Genomic DNA, 11543 nt, shown 5'->3' with positions numbered 1-11543 from the left:
GCAGTGTTCGGTTCACTTTTATTGGATAAAAAGGAAAAAAAACTATTACAATTCAGCAAATCCTGTTTTAAAACTTTCTAAAGAAAACGGAACATCTAAGAAGCAACACTAAAGCCTGACGAATGTGTTAGCAGGCTAAATATCTGCTAAACGAGAATCATACATGCTGCTGTTCAGACTGCTTATGAGTCAAGCAGGTGTCAAAGGTCGGGTCAGAGGTCGAGAAGGTCTTGATGTCTGGTCTGTCAGGTCTGGTGTCATTGTGTCAGGACAACAGTCGCCTGGGGGACAAGAAGCTGCAGCGTTACTGACAGACCCAAACGCAGGCTTTTTGTCAAAGTTGCTTTCAAAAGTAAATTTAAATATTTCTGAGTACAAACTACATCACGTTTACCACATCATTCAAATACGTTCATCAGTTTCTCCTACAGAACATGTCCACCTCCAGGGTGTGAGGTTTCTCTGCTCCCACACAGCTGATCGGGTGTGTCGGAAGCAGGAAACGAGCCCAAACCTGTGGGACACCAGGGAGTCGGAGTTCGACACCTGTCCTGGCAGCAGACACTTACCGCTCCGCTCTAGTAGGTACGAGGGCGTTTGTGGGATTCCTCTCTGGGCGGATCCGCCAGCATCACCTTCATCCTGACTCCGTTAACGACCTCGCCGTGCAGCGCTGCCATGGCCTCGTCGGCACACTGACGCACAAGCAGAACAGAGTGGTTATGATGGGAAAACACAAACAAGCTCAGCCAGCATCCCAGAATGAAAACGTACCTGTTTGTCGGCGTACTTTATATATCCGACGTTCCTCCCTGAAACCAGATAGACCTCGATGAGGGATCCGAAGCGACTGCAGAGACACGGTGGGATTATTTAAGGGTGGTTTGTGCTCTTGGATCATTCACAATGTGGTCTGGAGTTTGAGATGTTTACCAGAAGACGTCCTCCAGCACATCGTGGGGCAGAGGGGAGGGGTTAAACACCACAAACAAGCGCTCTTTGGTCCTGCTGTCAGCTGGAGCCAGCTTCTTTATCGATGGCAGGTTGACCTCTGTCTGAATCCGAGACGATGTGGAGAATGAAGAGTAGCTCTGATGGAGACAAAAACCTCATCATCTGGACACGCAGAACTTTCAGGACCATTGCTGTACTTCAGGTTTTTGTCAATCACAAGAACATAACTTCAAACCGTATAAGTACGGTTCGCGGGATAAAATACGAGTTTATCCGATGCGACCCTGTGTTTCAGGTTTAAACTCACAGGTTTCCTCACTTGGCTGCAGGAGCTTCCGTTCCACCCGCAGGACATGATCTGAGCTTGAACACACTGCTTTGACATCCGACTGATGGGACTGCACACAAAAACAAAAACGTCTTCAGATTGTTGCTGCCTGACCAAAAAGCCCCACCCCTGCAGCTGATCTAAATCGCTCTGGTGTGTGAAACCAAGAGTCTATATGATTGAAGGATCTGCCCTGAAGCTGGCAGCCTTCCTGCACCAGCGTAAAACAGGACCACTGCTGCTGCTGAGGTCCCATTCACTCGTGAATATTTCATAAGAAATTAATTATGGCCAAACGGACATGCAGAGAAGGTCAGACTTAAGTCTTTCTTTTTTTAAATGAATGTTTCTATTAACCTTGAAAGGTGATTTCTGACCTTTCTGCAGCTGTTGACTAAAATGTTCGTCACGTTTTAAACATTTAAGTGAGAGCGAGCACCTGTTATACCCACCTTTCTCCGTCGTTGTGGAAATAAACCTGCAGTCTGTTACCGGGGGGATACTCAAAGCCATTTAGCTTCTCCTTAGCATAAACCGCTGATCCCAGATTATTGTAGTGAATCAACGCATGACCTGGGCACAGAATCAACCAGTTTTAATAGAAATCCTCTCAGTATGGAGTCCACCAGCAAACAAATGTCTGATGTGATACGAAACAGTTCCAATACAGTTCATCTTGAACAGAGTTTATGAATCTTTGTTGACTGAATCCAGTACTTTGTGTTTCACCATTTACCTTTGAGAATTCCAAACTGGTCTCTCTGCAGATCGCAGAACTCCATGCCAGGAATAATGTCGAAGAGAGAAAACACCTGCTCTTGGGAAAGAGCAGCCCGCGAGGACATCATCAGGGTGCTGGTCATCTCACTGCTGCGGAAGTCCATGGCCGTGTAGTTCCCAAGATCAACTGTAAGAAAATGACAAGGAGAGAAATGTACTCGTTCTGAATTATTTCTGAAAATAAGACGTCAATGTAGGGAAGGGACGCTGACCAGTGGGGTTGGCAGTGCTGGAATAATCCATTCTGCATGCTCCTCCGGAGTAATCTTCAGAGACGTTGGACTTGGTGCGGGGCTCAGCCAGGATGGCCCTGTAAGCTGGTGGCAAGAGGCTAGGTTGACTACACCAAGAAGGCATAACTAGAACCTCATTAAATATGTTATTAATGTGCTAGGGCTGCACGATATTAGGAAAACCTGCGATATGCGATAACAGTGATTAACGCTGCGATGAGGATATTACTTGTGATAAATAAAAACTTAAATCAGGAAAAATAATCAAAAACAAAGAAATTATAAATGACAACAAAATCATAAAAATGAGAAAAGCAAAAGATTTGAGGAAAGTAAAATAGAAAATGAACAAGAAAAGGCAATCAGTGGATCCCGGGAAAAGCAGAATCAGCAGAAAGAGCATAAAACAGCTAACTCAGGTGTTTGCTAACCATCAAATTTAAGTGCCGCCTGCCTCGGGGGCGGGGCATCTAACCTATGAGAACCCACCTAATTGGCCAAATGGGTGAAGGGCTCCATTTGATTGGTAAATAAAACATCATGCTTCAGTTTGATTAACAGAATGCATTATGTGTAGCAAACATTTGAGCTGACCATTCATTGCAATATTTGCGATATGCATTATGCGCATGCTGATATTGTGATAACGATATATTTGCGATATATTGTGCAGCCCTATAATGTATTTGTGCAGAAGACTCAGGAACACAAAAAGTGGAAAAAAGTTGATATTACAATTACTCTAAAGCTGAACGAATACAAGCGTACCTGTTGTACATGAAACCAGCCGATATTAGAATTTTAAAGGTCATCTTTACTCATTTTAATACATCTGCAGTGGTTTCTAGTAGGAATGAATGTCTTGTGAGTCGTACTCTGAGGGGAAAAAAGCTCTAGTGCGCCTGTTTCAGAACATAGAAGTCAGCTGGAGGAGAAAGCTGCTTCAGACTAGGGATGGACAATATCGGCATCAATATCGGTATCGGCCGATGTTAGTCATTTCTTAACATATCTTTTTCGGTTCGATAAATAAAACCGGGCCAATATTAACGAACAATATTTTTTCCATCTCGTCTCCATTTGTTTATCTGTTTCAGGGGTGAAGGGGTGATGTGTAATTGTTTAGTCATGTGAACAGTGAAAGAATCATCTCAGAACCGTAAATGAGTGTTGTGTGTGTACATAATAACGTAAATTCAGCTTTAATAATTTTCATTCAATACAAAATCTGCTGATTTTAGCATTAATGTAAGTACTGACCCTTTGCACGTGACGTCACGCCACTCATGAGACCACCGCCTTCGCCATGATGGACGGCAAAAAGACAGTTTACACCCGTTGAAATTCAAGTGAAGCTAGTCAAAACAAGCCAGTTTGTGGCTTTTTATCACTTTTATTTAGTTGATTTGACAGTAAAATGGTTTTAGCTTGCTGCGTGGTTGGCTGCACTAACAGACTTTAGACAGATGTAAACTCAACTCGTTTTGTTTTTTTAATAACTTTGATGGAGACTGAGGACGGAGATGAACTGCAGCGATCAATCAAGCGGACTAGCAGCCCTCAGATTTGCAGCGAGCATGTTTTTACCGGGTAAGATTAACGTTCATTTATTTCATGAGGAAGACAGGGACAGGGATAAATGTGATGTGTTTATACTAGTTATTGATAATCCTGATGGATGGGTATTTCACCATGGAGGCTGCGCTCGGTCCTCTGTAGGGTAAATCGAGACAATTATTAACAATATTAAAGCTCCAATGTATAATTACGTGTGTTAAAATTACGTTATTATTTATATGAGCGTCGCCGTTCAGAGATCTTCTCATTCTGGTGTGAGAGCAGCAGCTGAACCCGGTAACACCACCAGCAACAGAAGCTGGTAGGGATCCGGACTTTTAAAAAATCAGCTTTGGTGTAAAATGAAAAGCTGTGAATTTAGGCAAAGTCAGCAACATGTTTACATCGGTGAACAGCTGCAGAGAGAACATAAGCTAACGTTGGTAAGCTAGTTAGCATACCGCTCTCTATGAGCCCCAGCTAGATGCGCTACTTCATCTGATAACTGAACTGGGCATGAACTAGTTGAAGGAATGCTGGAGTTTTGTTTTTATTTTGATTGCAAAAACAATTTCAGGCTCTACGTTTCCCTTAGTTTAGTACTCGTGTTGCTCACTGTTTACATGCTTTTGCCGTCCACCATGGTGGACCCACGTGATTAAGTGACGTCGGTGCAAAGGGTCAATATCGGTTATCGGCCATAACAGTGAGCTTAATATCGGATATCGGTATCGGCCCAAAATTTTCATATCGGTGCATCACTACTTCAGATGACAGAATTTGGAGTCTTACTTCCTGATATTTGGACATTTCACCTCTGATTGGCTAACAGAAATGTGCCTCTACTACCGACTCAGTTTGCTTTGCAACGTTGATGTTTTATCTTCTCTAACAACACAAGCCTGGAGTTCTGCTGTGTGGTGGAGTTGCTAATGCTAACAATTAGCTGTACTAGCAGAGACGTTCTCTGCTGTTTCCTAGATGCTAACCCAACAACAGCCTTCCCCGTCTTGAGTCAAAATGGGTGAGTCCATGAATGTTAAGTGACAGTGTGATGTAGATCTGCCAGGCTTTTCGAATCCCAGAGTTTCACCGTCTTTTTTCTATCAGAGGCTAATGCAGGAGATAGTTGTAGGAGACTATTTTCATGTTCAGCCTGCATTAAAAACTCAGAGTGACCCATTGTAATCAGAAATGATCATTTAAAAATGTTTTATCAGTAAAGTTGACCTTTAAGAATAAATCTAGACCTTTAAGAATAAATCTAGAGTCGATATCCCCCCGGTTCTAGTCTTAGTGAGCCGAGAACATAACTATGAACAGACTCACATTTGTCACACTTTTCTATTGCAATGGCGGCTTGAGAAGGTTTGAAGTATCTCACATAGCCGAGTCCTTTACTTTCACCAGTGGTCTTGTTTTTGATGATGATGCAATATTCAATGTCTCCATACACCTGAAAAACAGACAGACTGACATTAAAGTAGGGATGGACAATACATCGGCATCAATATCGGCCGATGTTAGTCATTTTTTAACATATCGGTTCGATAAATAAAACCGTGCCAATATTAACAACCAATATTTTTTCCATCTCGTCTCCATTTGTTTGCCTTTTTCAGAGGGTGAGGGGGGTGATGTGTAATTGTTTAGTCACAGGACAGTTATTGTAATCACCTCTGAAGTGTAAATGTGTGTGTTGTGTGTACATAACATAAATTCAGCTTTAATCTTTTTCATCCTATACAAAATCTGTTGATTTTAGACGCATTAATTTAAGTTTATCGGTATCGGCAAATATCGTTATCAACCATAACAGTGATCTTAATATATCGGTCCAAAAATTTCATATTGGTGCATCACTACTTTAAAGGCCTTTTTGTGATATGATGAAAATTATAGAGAAGCAGCTGAAGAACAAAACTCCTTCAATTATTTCTGGGCAATAAAATTGTCATTTTTGTTTACTCTGTTTTATTGCTCTAACTTTTATTTAGGTAACTAGACAAATCATAGCAGTAGAAGCAACACAGGTCTGTCTGGATACTCCATTGTAGCCTCAGCAGGTTTACCATTGGTCCCATTTTTTTTTTTAGGTCTGGCCAATTACAGCGCTCTCAGGTGGGTGGGCTTGGAACCAGAGCTGCAACAAAGGAAAACTACAAAAATGTTGTTGGTTCAGGAACAATGCTCGTTTGAACCAGCCTTGGCCTTAACTTTGGATGATTTAGACTCGGGCTTTTCCTTGACACATGAGCAGACAGAGGTCCTTTGTTTTGAAAAATGGATGCATTTGCTTCTTCTTCATGGCGGACTGCCTCATTGACATCCGAAGTGATAAGTATATCACGTTGATCACTGCTTTGATTGGTCCTAACATAGTTCGATTCATTGCAGAGCCATTGTGAAAGACAGATTCCACCCCACAACTGAGCTCTGTCTATGGGTCACGGTCAGATTACAGCATGAAACTCAAGACTTTATCCCTTGTTTTACCCATCTGTCCTGTACTACAATGTTTCACCTTTTTTTGTAATTTGTATTTTGTAATTTGAATTGCTTTTATTTCTGAATTGCTTTTATTTTTTATTTATTCACTATATTTGTACTTCTACTGTACCATGTTCAGCGCCTTGGGCTTCCTGACAGGGTTGCGGAAGGCGCTTTATAAATAAAGCTTTGATTGATTGATTGATGAAATACAATCAGGATAAAAAAGGTAATTTGGAGCAAACGAAACCGAATTTGTATTCCTAATGCACGACCTTGTGATTAAAACCCCGGACTGACACATATCTCAAAGCGGTAAAACGGTTCAGTTGCATCCCAGCTTTTCCATAAAGAAGTCAGCTGATAAATATAAACTTGGGTGAAGTTACTTTGAAAGTTTCTTTGAGATCCTCTTCGGTATATGTTTTAGGAATCATGACAAAGATCCTGGTCAGCTCTTCATCCTCTACATCTCTGTGTCTGTTTGACGAGCGTGACTGAGCAATGAAAACCTACACAAAACAAAACGCAAAAGGTCAAACACTGCTGGTAATGATCCATTACTTTAGTAACAACACATTCACACGTAGAACAGATGATAAACCACGTTATAACTATTCAAAGAATAACTGTCCATTTTCAAATTGCGTACGAACGCACCAGAAGCTGCTTAGCTACTACGCTAACTGTTTCGTGCCTATCAACCTTGTCTGAAAATACTGCTGCTGTTTACTTATATATCTGTAGCTTGACGGCTATCCTGACCTTAAGAGGTTTAGACCCATCCGACAGCATTTTTCCGTGCATTTCCTCCATGGCCAAGCATGCCTGGGAAGACTTCGCAAATTTCACATAAGCGACGCCTTTAGGTTCCTTTGTCTGTTTGTCTTTAACCAACCAGACTCCCTGAACTTCCCCAAATTTGGAAAACCTTTCCCGAAGCTCATCTTCTGTTGTACACCTACTGGCTACCAAGAACAACCGACTGTTAGGAGGATCTTCAAGGTTTTCCGGCATTTGTTTCCACGAGCTTTCTTCCATCTTGTATCTTTCCGACGTCTCAGTGGTTTGGAGCTACCTTCAGGTGTACCCCGGACAAAATTATTTACGTCAGGATAGCATAAACGTTATCTTTCATTTACCTAAATATTGAGAAAAAAGTATTCCTATTTCCACTTATTTATATATTAAAGTGTATCTTATTTAATAACATCTTATCATTTTTAAAATTGGCAAATTGTAGGGGGAATTTTTGTCAGAATTGTTGAAAATACCATTTGTAAGAACGCAACATGCGCGTGGAGGGAACTTTCAACACGTGACTACGTGATGACGTATAAAGCCGGTGCCGCTTAAGTGAAGTGACCTTCCTTACGTCAGCCACCAGTAACCGCTTGTCGGCTGAGAGGAACAATTTGTACCTACACCCACGAGGTTTTGAGCCGGTATAGTTTAACCCAAAGGTAATTATTTTGTACTTTATATAAAAAACATGACGAGAAGGTGATTGAGTCAGTGATTACATGTACAAAATTTGTCTGAGAACTATTTGATAATAAGGCATACCGTTAGCTTATGGTGAATAACTTGATTACTCTCTTTGCGTAGATTTTACCGTTTAAACCCAACCTGTTATAACAATGTAATGCGGCTGTTAAGTCTTTCGAATTGTTGTTTAATATACCCATTCTGCCCAGTAGTGTGTTCTAAAGAGAACGTGGAAAATTGCAGCAGCTAAAGAGCAGCGTCGCGTGGCAGCGACATTGAAGCATCCTTGACGGCCTTATGAAGGTGGAGACCCGGTTAATCTTGATAGCTGGCCGGCTAACTTAAAAAAAAAGCCGGTCGTCTGTGATCTGAGAAACAGAACGTGTTAAGTTTAATTTATGAACGGTGATTTTATTCCTGAACGAGACTAATTACAGTTTGGTGGTGCCCAAACCAGAAGCTACAACCTGCCGCAGTCCTTTCAGCCAAGCTAGCAATCCGCTTGTCGTTAGTATTCAACATTGGCATGTAGGTACTGAATAGTTTATGTGAAGATAAAAGTCCACTGAAGCGTAGTGAACAAATGGACAGAGTTCACTTGAAGATCGACACGGAGCTCATTTTGAAACCACCCCATAAAGTTGTAGTAATAACTAAGTGTCGTTATTTGATCTAAAAAGTCGACCGTTTTCCATTTCTCATCGGACTCCGCACCAGTTGTTCCTCTCACAGAAGTAACATTTAACCCCCTCGAGCTAAGATCTTTAATGCTGGCTGCTTTCCACAGGACTTAACCACCCGTGCTGTCCTTAGCTAACTTTATACCATTAAGTCTACCCTTAATTACCCTAAACCAGGCCAACCTTTTTGAATTCCTGTGTTGTCCTGTGGTGGCAATCTTGAGTATTATCAGGAACAAAAGGCTTGACTTCTTGTGGTGTCTTCTTCTCAGGTTTCCCCAAATTAACCTGAACAATGTGATGGCATAGCATAACTTGTTACATTGGGGTGTATAGTGAAAGTAGAATGAAATGTCACCTCAAATGACCTCTAAACACTGAAGGTCAAATGAAATCACAGAACTTCCGTTCACATTTATGTCTTTCTTCCACATCTGTGTCCTGTTTACCCTCATTGGGTCTCCCCAGCTGATTATGGGTGACGCTGAGAAAGGAAAGAAGGTTTTCGTCCAGAAGTGTGCTCAGTGTCACACCGTCGAGCAGGGAGGCAAGCACAAGGTGGGCCCTAACCTCTGGGGTCTGATGGGGCGTAAGACGGGACAAGCAGCGGGCTTCTCCTACACAGATGCCAACAAGAGTAAAGGTCAGTTCAGGGTGACCCAGAATAACAAACTCTTCACTGAGTTTTCTTGTGTTCATTGTAAACTGATTTATGAATCTGTCGTTACTTATTTTTTTATCTCTTCCCTTCCAGGCATCATATGGGGCGAGGACACCCTGATGGAGTACCTGGAAAACCCCAAGAAGTACATTCCTGGGACCAAAATGATCTTCGCTGGTATCAAAAAGAAGGGAGAGCGCCAGGACCTGATTGCTTACCTCAAGTCAGCCACATCGTGAAAAAAAAAATGAGGCAATCATCAAATAATGGTCTTTTTGTGGTTATTTTCTCGTCATTCATGTTCAATAGGGTTTTATGTTTAGCCACCTGTGCAGAAGGTTTGTTTGGCATGGGGGGGGTCAGCTTTTCATGCCAAGGATCATTTGCCCTAATTAAAATGGCACAAGTGACAAAACATAAAACTAATGCACTTCCTTTATTTTTGGAATCTGTCCTAACAAATGCTATTCACATAGTTTTTAAGTGCTGACCTCATTTATTCTGTTCTTCTCGACAACGTTTGACTCTTAACATGAAACCTATGAAATGAATCGAGTGGAGATGTTGATATCTAGTGCTGAATTTCAGTTTGCTACCCAGTGTTCAGATGGAGTCTGAAGGAAACGCTCCACTTAATTTAAACAACCTTGGATCTGCACCGACTGAATCTGGACAATACCACCCGAAGAGCCCATCATGAGCTCTTGTTTTAAAGCCCGTCTCAGATTACGTTTCAGAAAGGTCATGCCAACAATGACACAAAGTGATCTGCCATTTCACAGCTAAGAAATGTGGAGTATTTAATATTTATTGCTGCCTTTAAAACCACCAAACACACTGAGGTGGACTGAAATAAATGGCATACAGTCATTATGTCTAACAGTCTACTGAAAATAGTGGTGCCATCTGGACTTCACCTGGTTTCACAGGTTTGAAAACGGTTTTATTTATTTTACTGGTAACTGTTTTAAAGACAATGACTTGGTAGCTTTGTTTTCTGGTTGTGGACAGAACGGTTAAAGGATCAATAAAAGGAAAACTTCAAAAGTCAAACGTGGATTTGTTCTTTAATTCTGTTTTCTCTGCAGCAGCAGCCTTCCTGCTCTCACAAACTGGTAAAACAGGACATAGTTAAACTTTTATTGCCTTAGTGATAAGGTTTAATCATTTTCACTTTAATAAACATCACTTTGCAAACACAGGTCTAATTGCCTTTTGGGGTCTTTTCTGATCAAACCAGAGCATCTTAAACTTCAGGTCATCGGCCTGATTTTCAAAGTTTTTATAGATTTTATAAAAATAATCATGAGATTTCTGTGAAAGTGACAATCCCGTTTTGTGAGTCTGGACTTGGTCAACTTTGTTACCACGCCTGCTCATTTACTGTCGCTGTGATTTGATCCTCTGCTGCTGAGTCTGGGAACTGAGCCAGCTGAAGGCAGTTCAGGACCAGACTGGACACCTCACTCCACCCCTGTCCAAAGCTCAGCTAACAGGAGCGTCTTCAATCATGAGGCCTGCCAGAGAGGCTAAGTAAATTTAGCTGTCAGGCTGTAAACCCCGGATATTAGCTTTGAACTTAGTGTGTGGAAAACCCCGTTAAAGACATACAAGTAATTATTGTGAACTATAAATGTAGGTAATCCCTTTCATGTGATTACAATAAAACATAACTTGCAAAAATACAAGGATAGACATTTATGAACATTATTGGTATTAATTGTTGTAATTTTTATATTACAATTTAGTTCTCATAGTGTGTCTCCTTCCCTGTATACACAATTTCAGTGCTTCCCCAATGTCACTTAGCCTGGCAAGCCGGACTAAATAAATGTATTATTTAACAAACTTTGCAAAGCAAGAATTCGGTCTAGTTCACTAGGCTAAATGTCACTGCAAAATTTCCTGATTTCTGAAGTGACCACTAGTGGTCATCAGTAGTACTACACAACAAACCACCCAGCATGGAGAAGTGTCACACTGTTCCTTAAATACTCTGGTGCCGTGATGATGATGCCAGATAGCTGGGGAGTCTCAGCCACACCCACCTACAGGTAAAAACCCAGGGAAAACCAACAGGGTAGTACTCAGACCGTGACAGCACAGGGCTTCATTATGCACCAGACCGGTCGGGAAGAGTTGGGCATTATGGAAACCGTTGTGTGAATGTAAGTTAAAGGTGTGGAACACTAAAAAACCTCTTTTTGTTGTTGTTGTTAGTGTTTTATTATAATTGATCACTCAGTTTATGTCAGGCTCAAAGTCAGATCAGTCAGCCAGTCAGTAATTGCACCCCCTGGAGGCCGAGTAACACCACCACCATTCCTGTCTGACCAGTTCCTGTCTGATCAGCTCATCAGCTGAGTGAGAGC

General features: G+C 41.5%; 2 protein-coding genes across 2 annotated transcripts; one reads left to right on the top strand and one right to left on the bottom strand.

Annotated features, from left to right (window-relative positions):
* Nucleotide 1: 1 nt before the first annotated feature.
* Nucleotides 2–7436, bottom strand: rbm45 (RNA binding motif protein 45). The gene is made up of 11 exons (XM_015945051.3): nt 7108–7436; nt 6732–6854; nt 5182–5308; nt 2275–2379; nt 2019–2189; nt 1735–1855; nt 1262–1352; nt 934–1091; nt 775–850; nt 570–695; nt 2–281 (listed from the first exon to the last, which is right to left on the bottom strand). Exons 1-10 carry the CDS (start codon nt 7381–7383, stop codon nt 579–581), a joined length of 1365 nt encoding a protein of 454 aa, XP_015800537.3. The 5' UTR covers nt 7384–7436; the 3' UTR covers nt 2–281; nt 570–578.
* A 230-nt stretch (nt 7437–7666) lies between these two features.
* On the top strand, nt 7667–10224 carry LOC107376114 (cytochrome c). The gene is made up of 3 exons (XM_015945053.3): nt 7667–7805; nt 8979–9153; nt 9265–10224. The coding sequence occupies exons 2-3, from the start codon at nt 8985–8987 to the stop codon at nt 9408–9410; spliced, it is 315 nt and encodes a 104-aa protein (XP_015800539.1). The 5' UTR covers nt 7667–7805; nt 8979–8984; the 3' UTR covers nt 9411–10224.
* Nucleotides 10225–11543: the final 1319 nt, after the last annotated feature.

The sequence above is a fragment of the Nothobranchius furzeri genome, chromosome 12 (genome assembly GCF_043380555.1).
Source record: "Nothobranchius furzeri strain GRZ-AD chromosome 12, NfurGRZ-RIMD1, whole genome shotgun sequence".
NCBI classification, from domain to species: Eukaryota; Metazoa; Chordata; class Actinopteri; order Cyprinodontiformes; family Nothobranchiidae; genus Nothobranchius; species Nothobranchius furzeri.
Note: the sequence above shows the minus strand (reverse complement) of the source record. Positions and strands in the feature narration are given on the sequence as shown.